This window comes from Malurus melanocephalus, unplaced genomic scaffold, assembly GCF_030028575.1.
Source record: "Malurus melanocephalus ecotype Western Australia unplaced genomic scaffold, MMel_1.1 scaffold_133, whole genome shotgun sequence".
Classification (NCBI taxonomy): Eukaryota; Metazoa; Chordata; class Aves; order Passeriformes; family Maluridae; genus Malurus; species Malurus melanocephalus.
Genome location: NW_026623365.1, coordinates 967,851 through 987,891, shown reverse-complemented (window position 1 = coordinate 987,891; position 20,041 = coordinate 967,851). Strand labels below are relative to the sequence as shown.

The 20,041-nt window shown below is 37.2% G+C and overlaps 1 protein-coding gene across 4 annotated transcripts in view; it reads left to right on the top strand.

The window, feature by feature from the left end:
* Window positions 1–20,041, top strand: part of TENT4A (terminal nucleotidyltransferase 4A) — a 56,703-nt gene that overhangs the window by 32,332 nt on the left and 4,330 nt on the right. For 2 of the 4 annotated variants that reach the window (XM_057370793.1, XM_057370792.1), the window contains exons 9-11: window positions 2,928–3,028; window positions 3,278–3,450; window positions 14,178–14,336. In XM_057370793.1, the coding sequence (XP_057226776.1) occupies window positions 2,928–3,028; window positions 3,278–3,450; window positions 14,178–14,336 (433 nt within the window). The remainder of the gene's footprint in view (window positions 1–2,927; window positions 3,029–3,277; window positions 3,451–14,177; window positions 14,337–20,041) is intronic. The other 2 variants (XM_057370796.1, XM_057370795.1) reach the window with 1 other exon arrangement.

Genomic DNA, 20,041 nt, shown 5'->3' with positions numbered 1-20,041 from the left:
TCTTTCACAGACTTGATTTTTTTTAGGTTCTGCTACTCATTTGTTCATGTGGAGCTTGGATGGAGCTTTACAYATGTCATTTTACTGAATGTCATGTCTGATCTTTTTAAGAATGATCTTAAGATTGACTTTCCCAGTAGTTGTGTTGTAATGACAGTTATAAAGTGTCTCTGTRGACCAAGGTCTTGCAACGTGTAGAAGGAGGAGCTTGTGAGTTCTTACTATAAAATAAACTAGACCTGTAAAGAGCTTATTCCTGGTCTTACTAAATGATAATATTTAGGGAAAAACCCTAAAGGGGCATSTTTCATGGGACAGCTATCTTAATTTTACTAACCAGTTAAACRTATTTTTTTCATGTCTTCCAAACAAGCATTTTTGAAGAAGTGTGTGTCTTCTACAGACWTTTGTAGAAATTCTGGCCTCGGTCAAAATAAAAGCCCCAAAACKATGAAATTTTCTTATAATAAAGGCAGGGTAGATTAATAGGTTTTTTTGTTCCTAAGCATTTCCAGTGTTGAAAACAGATTTAAACACAATTTTCAAATACTTACTTTAATATTATTTTCTTTGAATCCATGGATATGYTTGAGTCCCATACACAGGAAATGTTGTTCTTTGAGATCAGTACMTGGTCTGATCACACTTGCTTCCGCTTTCTTTGCTGCTCTATTAAGTATGTGTCATTATAACCTTTATCACCTTTCAGTTTCTGATGTCATAYAATGAATGTTTTTAATTTTGCTGCACAGGCAATGTAGCATGGATCTGCCTTTGAACTCCTAACCTTATAAGTCAGTGAATTTCTTTTTTTCTAYCTTTTTACCAAAAATGAGAGTTTAGGGCTTTGATCTTTGTGCTGTTTCAAAGGAAACGGTGAGAGAGCATATCCCCCCATTCTGTATGTGCAACTATGCCAMATTATTGATGTTGCACTACCTTCACCCATTAAGCCTATTTGATAGCAGGCATTTTTGGTGTATCCGTCACCCAGTCTGATAACAAYACCAATGTGTATTGTTCATTTTCCTTCTGGTATATGAAATCATGACTATTGATTTACTTCCAGGAAGTACTCCAAGAAGCATCAGGCTTGACAAACTCCTTAGCTGTAAGAGCTTGTGTTACTCAGCCTGTGTTCACTTTCTAGTTCTAAGACCACAGCTGGTGATAGTTGTGAAATTTATTTGTTATCCTCAAGTAAAAGCTCAACTCTTTCTGAAGACATTCTCAGATGAAACTTTTTAACTTAAAGATTACTTTCACTATCCTGATGCTGAAGAGACCCAGCAGTTTCACACTGGCATTGTTGTCTTGGGAACTGCAGCTTTAGGGCCACAGCTGAATCTCTGCAGTTTTGGTCATCCCTGTCTTCATTCTGTCTCCTCTTGCTCAACTTACTTTTTGAGGCTGAGAAACCAAAACTGCACTGAGTATTTAAAATTCTGTTACATCATGGGAGTATACATTACCAAAATGTGATCCTCCGGTTTGTTTGTTCTTTTCTTAGTGTGCTCTGCTTAGCTGTTGAACTGTGGTTCAGCTATTATAACCCAGATYTTTAATTTCTGAGTGTTGACAACCACACCTCTTTAATGTTGCATGTAAAATTCAAGATTTTATTTTCCAGCATGCATCATTTTTTCTACATTGCATAAATAGAATGGTTGATGGCATACATTCTGTTCTGGTGGCCCATCTGCAGCTATTGTACTTKTAATTTAGATTATATTATTTGGTTAAATGTTTCCTTAAAATGCTGGACTGACCTTCTCAGTACTAACAGTGGCATATCTTTAAAGTTGGAAGACTAACATGGAACATGAGGTGTTTGGTCTTGCATGAAATATTAATCCCAAGGACAGCAGGAGGATTATTGCTACTTTTTAATGTGTTGCTCTGAAACCTAATAAATGTAGTCTGAATATATTAGGGTTTTGTATGCCCTGCATTCCCATTGTATGCCTAAACCAGAAGAAAGTTCCAGTACAGGTACAAAGTACCTTTATGGTGTGAAATACAAAAGAATTTTTAATGTAACAATTGAAGATTAAAAAAATTACTACCTGCTCCAAAGTGGTAACTTTGCACAGTCTTTTTTTGTGCAGTAGTCATTTCTTCATGCATCAACTCAGCATGGAGTTTATAGTAAATGTTTCAGTGACTGATCTCTGATGAAAAGAAAGCTTGAAAATTCTTATCTCTCAAACAAGAAGGCAACTCACTCCTTCTCAAGAAGTCCAATTCATGTAGCTCAGTGTTGGGAAAGCATGCTGGAAAAACACTACTTTGTTGATAACTGGTCACTGTTCAGCAGGACCAGGTAAGCTTTTTCTCTGAGCCTCTTACTGCTATGAATTTTTTGAAATTCTGACCTGTTTTGTAGCCAGTCTGTTTCTTGTTCCACTACCTCATGATCCATGGTATTTCCTTTATAATTGTGTGGGCCTTAATACCTTTTAAGTTGTCTTGTAAATCTGTAAGCAAGCATTAGTGAACGTCTCTGTCTCCAGACAGTTGCGGTACTGGGGTGTTTGTGTCTTCCATGCATCCCATACCTGTTTAGAATCCAGATTTTRAGGGAAAGCTTTCTGTATGCAGAAATGCAAGAACCATAAATGGCTTTTATCAAGTACACTGTTACTAGCATGTACATTCTTGGTAGCTAATATGCATTCCATTTGGAAATACAGAGTAAAAATCTTACCACTGCTTGCATGTTAGTATGGTAGAAAAGAAATAATATATGAATATAAAAACTGTGGTGCGTCCGTGGATTAAATGGTGTGCTAAAAAAGAAGGTTCAAAAAGATTCTTTGGTTAGGGATATCTTAAACTGACTTTTATCATAATTTGGTAGCTTGTTAAAATGCTTGCAAAAATGTAATCAAGTCTTTGTTTAATACTTAATTGAAAAATTTTTTTAGCACATTAGGTAGAATCATCAAAGTGACCCAAGAAGTGATTGACTACAGGGCCTGGATTAAAAAGAAGTGGGGGAGCAAAATTAATTTATCACCTGAACTTGGTAGGTATAGCAGGAAACCAACTTAAAATTTTTTTTTGAATTTGATGTTATTCAAAATACTCATGCCTTGAAATTAATCATTCAGATATACAGGAAAAAAAAAAGGAACTTGTAACTTTCTAACCCAAGATTAGTTTTCTCTGAGCCTGTTTTTCAATTAGCTTGTTAAACTGCAGCTCTTCTTAGACTTCAAGTCCCATGTGTTTGTATTCTGTGCTCTTTAATGATACTTACATTTTCTGTTAACAGATAATAGGTTGAAAATAAGAGACCAGATAACTCTCTGCAATGGAGAACAGCAGCAGAACAGAGACTCTGAACCATCTTACAATCAACACTTGGCGCTGTCATTGGCCAGTACACAACAGTTATCCTCTGGTTCATCTGCCTCTTCCGTGTCGTCACTCTCCAGCAGTGACATTGTAAGCTTTTMTTTTAATGGTTACACTAGTGAGTAGAAGAGTTTATCATACTSTTCAAAGTCTCAGTTGATACAGCAACAGTTAATGTGATACTATCCTTAAGCTGCTACAGCAAAACAGTGATGGCCCCTGCTCAGAATAATTACTGAAACCAAATTATTTTTTCATTAATTTAAATGGGTCTTATTTCTGTCCTAAATCGTTAGTAGTCTTTATGGTAGTAGTTAGATGCAATGAAATATAACAACCCATTTTAACAGTCACTAATTAAGTAGAAGAGTAGAAATGTCTTCATATATCCTTCCATTAAGCAAAATCTTACATTGCCAAATTCTGATCCTTGTTCTCCATATCTGAAATTAAACACGAACATTATATTGTGCTGTGAAGGTGAATAATATTCCTTATTTTCAGCCAAGTAGTCAGTTCATGTTTTAAYGGTAAAGTCTTGTTGTCAGCTTCCTTATTTGAAAGTAATTGCTGGACTTTGTTACAAGTTCCTGGAAGAGGAGGCTGCTGTCTCTTGAGAATGTTGCCAGGATCTTCTTGAAGGTTCTGCCAGGTGGTTTTGCTTTGGTATAAAGTTAAATTAGTGTGGAATTGGGCGGTGCAGATTATAAAGCACATTAAAAGGCATGAGCAGCTCATTATAAATCTTCTGAAAGGCATGAGCAGCTCATTATAAATCTTCTGAAGCATTTTGTCATAGCTAGAGGCATTGATGGAACCAGATGTAATATGCAGTCAGCTACAATACTGAATAACTGGATGATGCCAAGAGAGAGCTCCAAATACCTGTTTCTTGACTGCTTTCAAAAACTAGTCAAATATGGAATTAAAAATTAGGAATTGTATTCAATAAAAATTTAATAACTTTTGATGGACAAGCACTACCTTTATATGTCCTGGTTACTTTCTGTAATTACTTTTTTGTTTTGAATTGCCTTTTCATGCAACCTTCAGTAAAGAGGACAAACGTTTTAGTTGTACCATCTGGCTCATGAACAAAAAACAGCATGGTGCTTGCCAGTGATAATACTAGCCATGCTCCTGTTTGAAGTATGTCAAGTGGGAAAGATTTTGCTGTAATAAATTTTATGAAGAAATGCATGCTTATTACATTGGGAGTGCACAATAATGGGTAGTGAGTGGTTATGAACTCCCCTCAGTCCTGTCTTGCCTGATGTCGAAGGTGAAACTTYATTGCCTGATGGCAGAGAAATTAAGGGAAAGTGAAAAGGAAGCTGTCAACAAGACAGGCCTGAAATCAACTTGGGCATTGACAAAGTAAAAGGAAATKCTACCTTTTCTAACAAGATAAGAAAACACGTCCATGTCCTTGTGACAGTCTCTAGTTTAAGGCCTGGTCATATATTGGATTATGTCCTTAGGAGACTGATACAGCATGTTATCTTAATTTGGAACTGAATGCCAGGTTTCTGACAAATAACTGATGAGTTCATCCTACTTTTACTTGGGCAAGTGAGGAGGARCAAGTTCTGGCTTAGCAGTCCTGAGCTGTACCCGATTCAGAAAGAGAAATCTATTCTGCTACAGTCAGGTGATCCTTGTATGGTCTGGCATAATGCTGTGCCCAAGTTGCAGCAGAGGAACATCTGACATGTGTAACAACTTGGTATTTGTGCCAAAACTTCTCATGCAGCATGGATAGACATGATGTGGTGAGCTTTGCTATCAGCTTCAGAAAAAGGTAATTATCAATATGGTGTATSTCATCACTTTAGAATTATATGTATTGTTACCTTTGATCTTGTGGAAGGATCATTCTTCAGGAAGGATTCTGTATTTATTTGAAGTTATCRAGTCATCTGAACTTCTCTGATACTGGAAGACTGAAAGCAAGGTATAAAGAAAATGCAGGAGACAAGGAGACTCTAGAGTTACAGCTTGCTGACCTCTTCCCAGTAATTAAGGTTTTATTTTAATAGCAGGGTATTATTCCCTATGTCACTATTAACCTTAAGCACAAGGTCTACATTAAGACATTGTTTCAGGAGGTGTATTTTTCATGACTGCAGAATATCTTTTGCTGTTCATAAGGTACAAGATCCTAGCTGTTAAATTGGAGGGACTAGTTAGTGTATTTGCTTTTCTATTTACTGCTAAATTTTCACTGGTAATAGTGATCAACTGCATCTGATCCTTTCTGAGTTCTACTTACCAATATAATAGAATTCAGCTCACTTCTGTTGAGGAAGAGGAAATAGGTTTTGAAACTTGTGGCATTACTTTGTCACATTGCCCTTCTCCAGCCATCTACTCCAGCATAGAAATAGTTGCATTCTGAAGTCATCACATTGCTGTTCACTGGTGGTAAGTCTGGAGGCCTTGCAACATGTCCTGGAAACAATACTGGCAGTATATTTTGAGGGTGCAGGCATTATCAGAGCAGTGCAGTATTGCTCATAGGGATCCTAGAATTTTTATTAAACGCTATTGTTTAATAGTTGTTTGCTATGCAGTGTGCTGTATGGTTTTTAAAGATTTGCTTCCTTGGAGTTCTGACAGCATTACAGGTTTTGCATTAATAATCTGCAAATATGACTCAGCAGCTGCTTAAATAAGGGTTCTGGTGTCTGGGACTTATGGGTCTCTCAGCTAAAGCAATGTTTATAGATCTATTCTGGCAGCAGGAGAACAAGTCTCAGAACAATAAAAAGGACCATGTTTTACTCGAGACTGGATTGGCATAAACATTCAGAGCTAACATTCAGAAGCCAGTTTCTCAATATCTGTATATGCTCAGAAAAATGGTAATGTAGGGATACAAGAGCTTTCGGTTACGACCCTGAGTTCTCCATACTGGTGACAACCTTTTGAAGATGAGAACTTGAGTACCACTGAGCAAGAAGACAGTCACCTCCTTCAAGGATAGTCTTCTTTTTCCCCATAGATTTATGTGCTTTTCCTCTGCATACCATCTGAACTCAGGAGGATGTTTGCTTTTATCTTTGCACATCTAGGAGTAGCTTGTAGCAGAACACACTTCTGGGCCACTGGCTACACAGCCCAAAATTAAGAGCTGCATCTAATGAGACCAAATTATAATTTGAACAAGAGGTATCCTTTTATGGATTTCCCAAGGTAGCAAAGCTATTTACAAAATGCCTTAGTGTAGCACTATTTGGCCAATGAAATTCTAGCCATGCTGTCTTTAGTAGGCCTCCTAGCCARCTGGATAATCTTAATCACAAAGGACAGCTTTTCAAAGGGCCAGTAAATTCTGRATCAAAGACTGTGCAAGAGAAGCCTTTCTTTGGGTATCATTGTTAGTATTAGTGGGAGAGCTGTTCAGTTTCTGGGGTTGTCTTACTGAACATGTCAATGCAGAACTCTTTCCCTCACCAGTACTTCTGACATAGTTSTTTGCAGAATACTGAGTATTAAAATTCCTGCCTTGTTTCYTTGGCTCTATGAAGAATGTAAATATTAGTGATCAGGAGCAAACTAAAGAACACGTTTAAAAACCATATGGATACAAGAAATCTGGTAATCGGAACATACTTCACTGTTCAAATAGGTTTTTCTCAATTATGTGAACTATCAAACTGATCTATGTAGTAAGTCTTCTCTCAGTGAAGCTTTCTGGTGATTTAAAATATGCTACACTGCTCTGGAAAAAAKCAGTGTATATTCCTCACCCCTGCAAACAGGTAAGTTGTACAATATGATGCATTCCCACATGATCCAACAAATGTTGAAGTGAATAATGGAAGATGCTTTATAAATGTCTTTGCMSYSWMSKWSRSKGCAAAGTGTGTGAATTTTTARTATATGGAAGCAAGAGTCAAACTGTTCCACAGAAAACAATCCTCTGGCATTGCAAAATCTCACCTTTATACTGAGTAGGGTAATTGCTATGGGTATCTGAAACCAGATGGAATATGCTTTGTTCACCCCCAGCTCTCTACGTGTTCTGGCTAGCTGCAGATGTCAGTCTCACAGTGACCCAATGCCTCTTGAAAATGCAATTTTTTTTTGTTTGYTTTTTTTTTCCTGGGTCCTTTTTTTTTTCATTCTGGACAACATTTCTTGTTGCTTAAGCATTGTGGAAAAATCTTTTTCATTAGCTGAGGAAGTCCTAGAGTAGAAAAACAGAATATCTACTACCTGATCAACAGTCTCTGCCAAGTAAGAAATAATCCTAGGTATGTTTTTGCAGTCTCATTTTGGTCTGATTTGATTTCTGGTGCTAGGTATGTTCTGCAGTTTTTATGATTTTGTGCCAAATAAAGCTTAACATTTTATGTGACACTGATGCCTACATCTCAGTCGCAGATATAAAATGGCTTGTAGGAAATTCTTAAATCTCTTCTGTTGCCTTACAGTTTTATAATGTCCTATCTAGTCCATCACAGAATCTCCAAGTTTTCTCTCCAAACTTCATAACCTTATCTCTGTGTTTCTGGTGATAATATTGTGTGGGTTTCTATGATGAGATAATTTTGTGAAGACTTCTGAGTTCTCAAGACCATGCAGAGTCATGCCAAAGTAGTTGAAGTTTAAGTGAACAAGGTATTTTTGTAGTCTAGTTTTAGAGATTACATAATCCCTGCCACTTTTTAACAGTTTAGCATTTACATTATCTTCTTTCAGGCTGTTCTTAAAATTTTAACTGTAACCCTCGCAGGGCTATAAAAACCTTTCATCAGARTGTCAGTGCTTGATATGTGCACTGTTCAGCCCCATCAGGTGGAGAATATGCTGAGCAGAATCTTCAGTGTTTTGCGAATGTGTCTTTTCACTGTATTGAAGTATTATGTATTCAGTACCTTGTTTGGATGCCTACATTCTGAGACTAATATATAAATATGACTGAAAAGAATAAGGCTCATTCTTACAGTTCTGCTGAATGCATACAAGATCCACACTGATTTTTGGAACTGTTACTTGCTTTGCAGTAACTGTGGCTTAGTACTTCAACATGCTTAATGAAGTTATCTGCCATCTCACTTTCCTTCCTATTAGCCAGACTAAATTTCAGCTTATTACCAGGAGCTATTATTCACAGAAAGAGGTGACAGAGTATGTAACATATCCTGTCTGGATAAATGCTATGCTTTTTTAAAGTGATTAAATTTGCATTTAACAGTGTAAGGCGTGCTTATCTTCAGTAGAGGGATAGACATTTCAGAATATGTAACAGCTCTTCTTGTAGTCTTGTTAAACCCATCTTAATGGATGATTAATTTGTAAAATTGCAGTTGAAATTGCGTGTATAAGGAGTGGGGACAAAAGGAGYTTGCCTAATAAAATTCTACAGTTTGGGAGCAGGACCTAAACATATTTTTCTCTTTTCTTTTTACATGCCTGAGTATTCTTGTGTCCTAACTAAAGTAACTGTTCAAATGTGTATGAATAGTTGATCAACTTTATGTAGATTAATGCAGTTTTTTTCTTAACCTTCTCCCCTTCCTGAACAAATAGAGGCAAGTTCTTTTAAAAGCCTCTTAATGTTTATTCGTCAGAGGGTGCTGACTTGCAGACAGCTTGTCTCCAAATAAAGCAGTGGGCAACCCTGAATGCAGAGACATGGACAGCCTGGTGTTACTGGGGGAAAGCATTTAATTGGCATTTGATTTGGGGCATTTAAGAGTTTGAGTCCCCAAATCCTTTTAAAACTTCATTAATTTTTCTTATACTTGCTATGCAGATTACCAACAAACACTTCCTGGGGACCAGAGTGGAATAAATTTTTCCAATGCTGCWTTTGCCTATTTTCTTCTTTTACTTATGGCCCCACACTTGTTTTGAAGGTTTTTAACCTGTATCTCTGATAGTGGGGTATTTTATACTGTTTCATGCTCTCCTTCAATTGTCCACTATCAGTTCCTTGAGCAGTCTCCTCTCCATATCCTTTTGAAGTAAATTTCTGTAAAGCTGCAGGAGGCACAATTCTGAAAACAAAATTCTAAAGTAATTTTATTTAATTTAACAAGTTATTTTAAGGAGCAGAGGATACAGAGAGAATTCGTAATTCACAAGTAAAATGGGATTTTATTGCTCTGAGGTCAGTGAAGTAAGGAGAGAAACACATAATTTTGTAAGAGTTGGCTTCAGACTCGTTGCCAAGGGCTAAGTTGTAATCTTGCCATATCTTAACATTACCTCCCATGAAGAAAAAAAAAAAAAACCACCCACAAAAATACCTAAGCCATTTTAGGATGGAAGAAAACCTAAAATCAGTATTTGTAGCCTAGCACGGTGCGTGTTCAGCTTTCATAATTAATCCTGTAATTTAATGCCCATATTCAAAATCAAACTGGAAATGTTTCTATATTGTTAGCAACATGGACCAGTTGAAAGACTGTGAAATAGAAAGTATTGGGGCAACRAAGGAAGTTTTAAGTGGCATACTTTTGGGACCTTTTCTGTTTAAGATTACTTATCTGATATATGGTGAGTATTGATAAAATATGAAATAAGCTTGTAGTCAGGCCTCTCAGGATATAGTGAGATGAGGTTGAAGGGGTACTGTGCTTATATTTATTCTGGTAGATACTAATTAGATAGCATTTTCAGTTGTCTTGCTGTAAAAGAAACACTAATGCTTTTGGAGGATGCATATTTTTCAGTTTGCTTGTGTATCCTACGTTCTTTCACTTTTCCCCTTCTATAACCACAATGACCAAGATATTTTCTTTTTGCAATGAAAGKCAGAAAAATCAACCAATTTCACCTTAACTCAAGACATGTATTGYTTATAGGCTGGCCAATGGAAGCAGAGCAATTGTATTGATGCAAATTACCTTGTGACCTTCCATAGAGGTAGAAATTTTGTTAATCTCAATTCTACTTTATTTACACCATAGTTGTAGTTATGGCTTCACCTACCAAGAAGGGAAGTGGGATGAGGGTAGGGGTTGATCATAAAGTCACCTTGGAAGCATGGTGGTTTATGAAGCAGAGTTAATGACACTGGGGCTAAAGCCATTTAAGTGACAGCATGTACTGAAGTTCTGCTGTGCATGGCCCCAAACTGAAATTCCTGAAGTCCTCTGGTATTGCTTTATGTTCAAATGAGTGTAGTTTTACACACTACTATGCCAATTCAGTAATAGGATGTCTTTGCTAGCCAAATTTCCTTTTATTAACTTCTCCTGCTTTTCTGCACTGCTGTTCACCTAATCCTGTGGTGAGCTGATTCACAAAGTAAAACCAGTAAGAGGGTGATGACTGTTTTTATGGTTCACCTCTGTGAATTAGCTCATAATAATGTCAGATGCTAATGCAGGTGTAATGGGGAAGGCCAGAATGGGAAAAGAGGCAGAAGGAGTAAGACTGGCAGCAGTAATCTGTTAAATCACAATCTGTTAATTGTAAGAAATGAGAGGASCACTTGAAAATGTAAAGTGTTAACTCTAAACAACAATTTTCAATTTTTTGCTTTCAAAGATGGAACACAATTTTTACTGAAATGGCCATTGTTCTCTCATAGCTTCCCGCTCCTGAATGTTGTGGGAAAGAGAGAAAAAGTAATTGTTTAATTAGTGGAAGAAATTTTCASAGTGGAAACAATAAGTCTATTTTTGCCAAGACTTCTGTAGTTCATTCTTGGAGAGATGGGAGTGAAAACCCAAATCCATCCCCTTATCAAGAAACTAGCATTCAATTGTTTATGCTTTKATTTCTAAATACTGACTTTAGGATAGTTGGACTCCTTTAGTATTGAGCCAAACTTAAACAGACTRGGGTTGTGAATTAAGATTTAGACTGCTTCAGCTTTTAAGAAAGCGTACTGTCTTGGAAATGGAAAGCTCTAAAATGTTACCTTTTGTTAACTGAGAAGTTTACCAGCTATCTTAAGCTGTGAGTTATTAATGGAATTGTAATAAGCTGCTGTGGCCAGGTGTAGTTAGTAATGAGTTTTTTAAAAGTAAATATTCTTCTTGGTGATGAAGTCCTGGGTGTCTTCATAATGRAAGTTGCATTTTACAGAAAAGTAAAGGATTTTGTTTTGTTCTCATCCTGTGTCAGGAAGACAAGATGTCTGGATTTTAAGATTGCTTCAGTTCTTAATCTTTTCTATGACTGCAGCGTTTCACTGTTTCTGTCTAGGCAGAAGCTCATCAGYAACACTTGTGTTTCTAGGTATCTTCCATATTTTCTTTTTTCCAGCATTAAAGTAAATGAGAGTCCTTAGTAATCAGGGCTATGAGTAGTAGAAGTCTTCCTTCTGGGTACTAAACTCTTAATCAGGAAGTTGAAACTGATTAGAGAGCATGTTTTAAAATGGAAACTTCCCAGCAGGATAAACCTGAATCTGGCAGGCTTTCTTGGTTGCCAAAGGCATATCTTTAGAAGGTRTTTTCCTTGCAGGATAAAGTACTCTGACAGGTGTTCAAAAGATCAGGAACTTAGCTCGGCTCTTAATGCWGTGTTGTAGCTTTATCCCTACATTATCTGCTAAAATCAATTGAGTGATTTTACCCCCGTACGTTAATGTTACCTCTGTGTAGCCCTCACCCTAGTCATGTTCAGAACTTTTGTCTTCCGGATGTGTACCTAAAGTGTTGAGAGTGTTACCTCCATGTATTTACTTGTAGGTCATCTGAACTTCTGTTGTGCTTCAAGTTTGCATGCTACACTTCAGAATCTGGTCAAGAAGACCAAGAAAGATTTAATCCTTCAGTGTAGGCAATGCTTATGGAAAATCGGTTTTGTTCACATTGAGCTCAGTTTTCTGATCAGAGATGGGTATTACTGAGCATGCTTAGAACTTTTCTGTGCATTTTCTCCTCATAAGCTTTTTAAAAATTCCATGACTACAACTGTCCAAAGAAACTCATCTTTGTGGACAAGTTAGCCTGTTCCCATGTTGCTGGTACTGTAGGATTGGGCTGGGCAAAGGAGAAAAACGCCATCTAATCCAGGCATCAGCTAAACTTAATTTTTGGGTCTGTGCTATAGCATGTAATATCCCACTAGATGAACGTATTTATTAAAGAGTATACATCTGATCTCATAAATAAGAATTTTCTGCACAGATTCTTTTTACAAGTATGATCTGTCTCGTGAATTCATGATGGAGTTATCTGCTTCACAGGGGCATACTGTAACTTTTATCACTAGTTAAACTAATAAAAGAACAGTTCCTTTCTTTCTAGAACTTACTTTTTAGTAAGTGCAACTTTATACAGACCAATRAAAGACTGGTTGTTCTATCAAATTGGCTTTATTGAGGACTCTTTCTACTGTGAGTATTCAATTCAGCTGGGATGCATGTTTTGCTTTGTAGCAACTCATTGCTAACACTCCTCAGTATTCACAGTTGTTAGTCTCAGATAATTTTCTTCCCCAATAAAAGCTTTAAAATATTTWGTTGTTTYTGTTCTTGAGCTGCCTATTCTCTAAATAAAGAATCTTAGAAAACAAGGCCATGTGAGGGCAAGTAGTAGTGCTGGAGATCTATTGAAARTTTGTGTGATTTAAGTGAAGAGTCTTTGCTTCCAGGCAATTTATCTTTAGAGACAGAGCAAGAGAATACCTCAGTAATTATTTTAGCAGTAAAGATCTGTGATGACCTGAGCCAGTAATGYCTTTTAATGTGGTAGTGTCTAAACTGCTAATTGGCCATCTCTTACTGTATTTTGAACCAGACATCYGGGAGTGGAAAAAACACTAGTGGTTTGGGATAAAGAGTAGGTTTTTCCATTGTTTTTAAGTTCAAAATGCTTTGGCGCTAAGAACATAGCAAAAAAGCAGCASTAAAATGTAGGGAAAGCTACTTCTGCCATTATATTGTGGCTGAAAAATAAGTTTTTATAAGATCTGTTAGGTTCAAAGTTGTGTTAAAAAGGCTGTAGCTTGCTTTCCACCTTCTTAAACTCAGAAAATAATTGGTCATTTAAAAACTGAGGTGTAGTCAGGTGTTTTCAGACTTCAGTAATTCCTATAAACCCCTGAATCTGTGCTTGCCTTGTTGCTGTCAGGTGCTCCAGACACACAGTATTTCAGCATCACCAGTATGTCTGCTTTGGCTGCATCTGAAATTGCTGGTGATCAGGSTGGCAGGAGGAAGAATATTCATCAGTGATAACAGTTCCATTGCAGTATTTTTTCTGTTACCTTGCATCCRTCTGGCTTCCCCTGAAGAATTACCCCTCAGATTAAAGATGGAAAGTGAGGGKAGCAGAACTCCCCATGAGCAGTGGTGTGTGTGACTGGTGCATATATACTGGTCTAGCCTGAAAGAGCATCTCCTTGTTTCTTGGTAGGTGGAGCCCTRACTTTGCTGTTCTTGGGTAGAATGGGAGAAGAATGTAGCAATTGCAGTGAGTAATTTCACCACATAAATAAGTGTAATCCAGAACACAGTTCAGAGGACCAAATCTATCATGACACCTAAAATTCTTGCCCTTCTATCACCTACAGTGTTGATGTTCTTGTTCTGTTTTTTCCCAGCCCTAGTTCTCATCTTTTAATTTGAGTTTGGTAGAGACATAACTTTGGCTTTAGGTCTGTGCTGACTGGAACTGACCTGTGATTGCCATAGACCTGTTGACATTGTTTTAATGGAGGTTCAAGTTAAACTTTTGCTAGATGTGTAAAAGAAATGTAGTGCTGGCTTTTATTTATTTTTTTTACTATTGAAAATAATAATTGTTTTTACAGTATTCACTTGAGATGGTATTTRGGTGTATAGTCTGTATATACTGTACTTTCTGTAAAGTTGCTTTTCTTTTCCCCTTTTTCTCTGCCAAAAGGAATCAGATACACCACCTTGCCCAGCTCCTAATGTTTACCAGTTCAGTCTTCAAGCACCGACTCAGCTTATGGCCAGTTTAGCRCCCGCATTGCCCCTGCCAAGTGGTAAACCCCAATCTGCGCCTCCGAGAACCTTGATAATGGCCGCCAGTAATCAGGTATGAGCCAGCAACTCTGTCACGAGCAAGCCATCACCTCGCAAGCGTAGGTCATGTGCACTGTGCTGTCAGTCTGAAAGCTTCTGAGGATAAGCTTCATAGAGCATGTGCTAAGCTTCATGTGATCATAAAAGTACTTTTCTTCTGTGGCAGARGTGTGGGGAGAACAAAGGGTGGGAATGGGTTTAAAGTAGAACAGACCCTCCACAACACAGACACYTAGGAGTAAGGTCAAAAAGAAATGTCAGGTGTCTCACTCTGTAGGTTGTATTTGAGAGTCGTGGTGCCCAACTAGTGGGATATTTAGGGATATTAGTAGATCTTTAGGCTGTTTAATTTCCACAACCATATAGGTGGTGGAGCAGTAAGCTAGTTTTTTAATTTTAAGGAATAGTACTGACCTTTCAGGCTCTTTTAATTGTCTTGATTTTGAATGATTAGATTTGGTTACACTTGTAACTTTCTGTAATACATTTTAAAGGTAGAGAATGGAAAATTAATTATGGTCATGTGCACAAGAATTCTTGCCAAAAAAAAATAAATGTGTGCATAGATGTGCTGGGACCTGAATGTATTTTGGCTAATGTATCCATTCTGGTACAACCTCAGTGTGTCTCTGTAGGAGAACATCCCCTCGGTCTTGATAACTAAAGCTATTAGTCAAATGTGTCTCACATGAGGCTTACCACAAATTGTGGGTTGTAGGTTGCCCATAATAACAAAACAGTGAGCTCGTTTCTTTGAAACTTAGTTGTGGTCAGGTTCTCAAAAAGTTTTGCTGCTTCTGTGAGTCCTTCTATCAGGGTTCTTAGGAACCCAGTGCTAGGATATTTTCAACTTAATGACTTTGCTTTGTTTATTTGATTCAGCACTTACTTATCTTCGTGGACCTTCACTGGACACTCTCCCGTTTGTCTGGATCTCTGTTCCWGGGGAACCCAGATCTGGGCCCAGCACTCCATGTGTGACCTCACCTGTGCTGAGTAGAGGGGAAATGATCGCTTCCCTTGACTTACTTTTGATTTTAATTTTCTGACTGATTACACAGATTCTTCCCCTCCTTGCTTTCCATGTCTTCCCCTGCTCCTCAATTCTACCTAGTCAACACCAGCTTACCTGCACAGAAAATGCCATATTAGTGAGAAACTAATAGAATAATACACTTCTTAGTTTGCTGTGGAATATTCACTGTCTAGTGAATACAGTACAGTCTGAAACTTTACAAGTTTTTTTAGAATAAAATTGGAGAGTTATTTTAAGTTAAACTTCATCTAAAATACAAACAGATTATTCTTTCCWTAACTTCTGAAGAAGTACCCTGGAGCTAGTTAGGAGGCACGCAGTTGTTAGTACWAAACAAGTTGGCATTCAGAGTGTTTGCCACAGTTGTGAAGAGGCAGTGTGTTGTGTGAATTTTGGATCTCTGTGGAAATTTTAAATCTTGGAAAATAACTGCTTTGCAACACTTTTTCTGGCATTCTGTTCCTTGGCTGTCCTTTCAAGTGATTCTGTTAGTTATTTTATAGTACTTACGTGTTTAAAAGGAGGAATTTTTCTGTGGCTTTGCGTAACAAAGATATGCCTTTGAGAATCATGTTAAATCAGAAGAATTTCTTGCTCCTTTAGTTCAGAAATGGGATAATGGAATTTTTTGCTTTGAATGTACCAAAAGCTTATATTTTGTGAAGTAGAAGTGTTCTTTTTTGATGAAGTTTGATTGAGTCAAAAGTAGGAAATGAAATCATTCTACCCAGAATACTGTAACTATCTCCTCTCCAATTCCAACTTTCTGGAGCATGACTGTGCTAGATTAGGCTGATGGCTTTTCTTTTGAGTTGATGTAACTTGAGACCCAGCTAGTTTATAACTCCTAATAGGCACATCCTACCATCTTAGAGCACTCCTGCCCTGATAGATTTGAACAGCAAGTCTTCTTTCATATTCAAGAAGTTTAGAAAGGGATTCATTTGTCGACACGGTGTCTTCAGCTTTCTCCCTGGCAACTTCTTTCACCTCTATTCAGTTTGGAAAGCTGTACCTAGGTGTGGAGTACAACTCTCAAAAGTAGGTGGTTCCAAGAGCACTRAATGTATTTTGAACAAATTACAGCCTTCTAGGCCAGTTTGCTGCTGTTAAAGCTTCTTGGTATTTTCATTTTTGAAACATGTTTGCTGTGATTACCAGTTCTATTTATGTACTACATAATTAATTGGAGAATTTCCAGGTAGTTCAGGGACTGMTTAAGCTCCTGGCTCAGGCCTGTATGCTTTTTGGGATCATTATCATCCATCTTTTTCCAAGGTAATCATTCTTGTACTCTGCTGACAGCAGTTTGAAATTTCACTTGGGGGAGCAGATCAGTTTATGAAGCAGTGCTGCCCACTAGAAATAAACAGAAAAACAGATGCTGCCATGCATGTCCAGATGAATAGAGGGGCAGAAATTGCTTGGTAACTTGCCAAGGTGAAGAATGGGACTACATTCCCTATTGTTACTTTGAGATAAATTCAATTCATGCTGGATTATGAGGTTCACCAGGTCACCAATGAAGACAGAAGTAAATTGTCTAAAGTCAGAAGAACTCTTTCAATTAACTTTTAAGATGCTTTATTTTTTCCCCCAAAGTATTGTGTTTTGATTCCAAAGGACCGAAGGCCAGCAAGCACCAGTCCCTCTGCTCTACTGGCTGGCTTYTAGTGTGTTTGAGAAAATCTCCAGTAAAGATAAGTGGTGTCTGATTGGGAATATGTTTGTTGCTATGGAGACAGCTAGGAAATRAAACCTTAATGTCAATGCTAAAATACCACAGTCAAAACTTGTAAAACGACTTGCAGGAGTAGGTTCTTTTTTTCAGATTCTTTCGAGTTTGGCCAAATAAGGCAGAACACTTAAACTTAYAAACTGCTTTTTAATATTGCACCACAGGCAGTTCTGTGGCTAATATACTTTGCTTTAGAGTTGGCTTTTATCCAGAACMATTTTTAATGGTGTTGATTTGTCTCACTAGTACTGCTGAAACTGCTAGTATCTCTGACATGATTGCTGAAAGGTTAGCAGCATTCTAAACAAAATTGATCAGGGACTTGAGTCAAAAATGTATTTTTTTAGATGAGTGCAAGCAGTTGAGTGTAGTTCACTTGGATGAAAGATAAGTTTGTTAAAACTCATTTTAATTCACGTCATTGCAGAACTTTACAGGATATTTCTGAGAAGGCAAGTATCATCAACGAACCAGTATACCAATATGCTGAATTCTCTTTGTATAGTGCAATACTTCAGGGTTTTCAGTAAACTTCAATTTAGAAATGATCTGATTTGCTCAATGGCATTTTTAAGCTGTTTAGGTACTGAAGGCTTCTTGACTCAACTAAATGACAATTTTGGTTTTTATTTAATTGACAGTGCTCTCATTTAGGTTGAAAAATTTTGCAGTGCCTACGCGTTTTCATAGGAAGGAGCTTACGGTTGTCTRCTTTGGAAGTAGTTTTGATTCAGCCTCCCATCTTCCAACAGAAAATGGTTCAGTTTTTAACACATGCAAAACTTAAGACAAGATGATGTTTAATTTCCTTTCYTAAGGAAAGAAGAGAAGGAAAAAAACTGCATCTGAGTTTCAGAGGTTGTTCAGCTGAAAACAACAGTGGAGATTTTTCATCTAGTTTGTCCTGCATTTATATAAACAGTCTTTATGTGGTGTTATTCTTCCATGTATGGAAACTGACTTAGCCTGACCAGACCCTGGATAACCTAATCTGACTGCTTACAACAGAATGTTGGATTAAGTGATCTCCAGAGATCTCCATATAAGTATCAGTCTAGATGTTTATAGGGACTGTATGAGAGCCTCTGGCCACACTGGTGGTTGATTCCTGACTGCTTTTTGAGTTGCAGGAAAGACAAAGTCTAAATAGTTTCTTAGAAACATAAACAAACACACCATAAATAAAAGACTKAGGGAAATGCAGAAGTCATACCCTCCTTTTGTTTGCATAGTACTCCTTCATTTTCCAATGTCATGTAATTAGATTTATGCTCACAAACTGAGGTTGATTTGAATAATCACATGTGTTCTCTCTGCAGACTTTTTCACATGTATTGTGTTGATATCACCTCATCATTTGTAAAGGGGTTTTCTTAGCATAGTAATAGTTTTTCTGTTCCAAATAGTGAATTCTTGGTGAGGTAAGATTTCTCTTCAAGGTCTGAAATTGTTAGCTTTGTGCTAAGAAAGCTATTATCTTTTGTTCCCTGTAGTGACAAGYATGCAGATACACATCATGGCCCCTGTCACAACAGCAGCAAAGTTGCAGTATGAGTTCTGTCTTCTGGTAGCATTATTTCAACTCTTGCCCCATAGTTGTGAAACTTGGGTGGTGACAAGATCAAAAAGGGTATTTATTTTGTGTGTCATTCTACTTTCTTTACCATAACATACTTCAGTATTTGCTGCGATGCTGATGGTAGTCTCTACTGTCAGTCACTCATTTTGGGGACTAGGTCCTCTCCTCTTTCACATGCTAGTTTATCTTGGAGCTGCTTATACCAGTATTGCCTAACCTGCTGTGAAAGGTGAAGAGAACCTTGACCTTTGTGTGGCAGCTCTGCTAGTAGCCTGTATTGAAGTGAAGTAAGATATGAAGGGTTGATAAAATCTGCTCCTTTGCAGTTTTAAATTTTTCCAGTTCTCTTGTGCTGGAGGGTAAGAAACATGTAAAATTTTTCTTGCTTTTGAGCTTTTTTAGTCTCCATATTGATTTTTCTTTTCTTTGATGTCCTCATAGTTGGCTCCACAAATGCCATTTTCCCCTTTTGGGGTTTGGGGTGATTTTATAAAATCTRTTCAGAACTCAAGATATTTTCAGTTGTAGCTGAAAGTGGCCTGTAGGACCCAATAAGAGGAGAAGCATCCTTGTTTGCAGTCCTTTGGACCTTATTTTCCTAGATTGCCAGTACTAAACAACTTTTTTAAGAACTTATTTTGGTTTTTCTCTACTTTAGCTTAGAAATCTAAACCACATAGAAATCTTACCAGGTTAAGACTATMCACAGGTAGCACATGCAAGTATCTTGTAGAAAATCTGTTAGCTAATCTAGAGTAATGAAGCTAGGTTGAACCATTGCCTAATACTTGACTTATTGCTTATGTAGTTCTGACTAAAATGTTCATTAGGTTATTGGCCATTATTTCTGTGCAAAACAATGGATTTATTTCGTAAAGAACAAGAAGTTAAATTTTTTAGTGTATTTACACATACTGTTATGCTCAGAAAGCAAGTGAGCAAGTRAGTGCTACAAGCCTAAAATAGAGAATTTGGAAATACTGAAAACTTWGTGAAATATTTTGAGAATGCATGTTAAGTTGTTTAAGGATATTTCAAATGTTAATGGTACATTAAGGTAGCTCTGAATACTACTCTGGTGTTTCACATGAAATAATTTTGGGGTGTACGAGTTTCATTGCAAGTCTGATCAGCAGAAGACTAGATTAAATCATGGCCTTTAATCCTGTAGTCTTAACAACAAAGTAGTAAATATGTGATCTTTCTAAACTGTCTTGTGCCTTTTCTAAGCTTTTTCTTTACCTCTAAGTACTTACCAATCACTTTTGAGCACAGTATGTATAATCTCTTATGAAGTTGAGTACAGATACTTCATTGAATCAACCTTTCTCTGCCTTTTTCTTCTCCTTACTTTATAAATTCTGC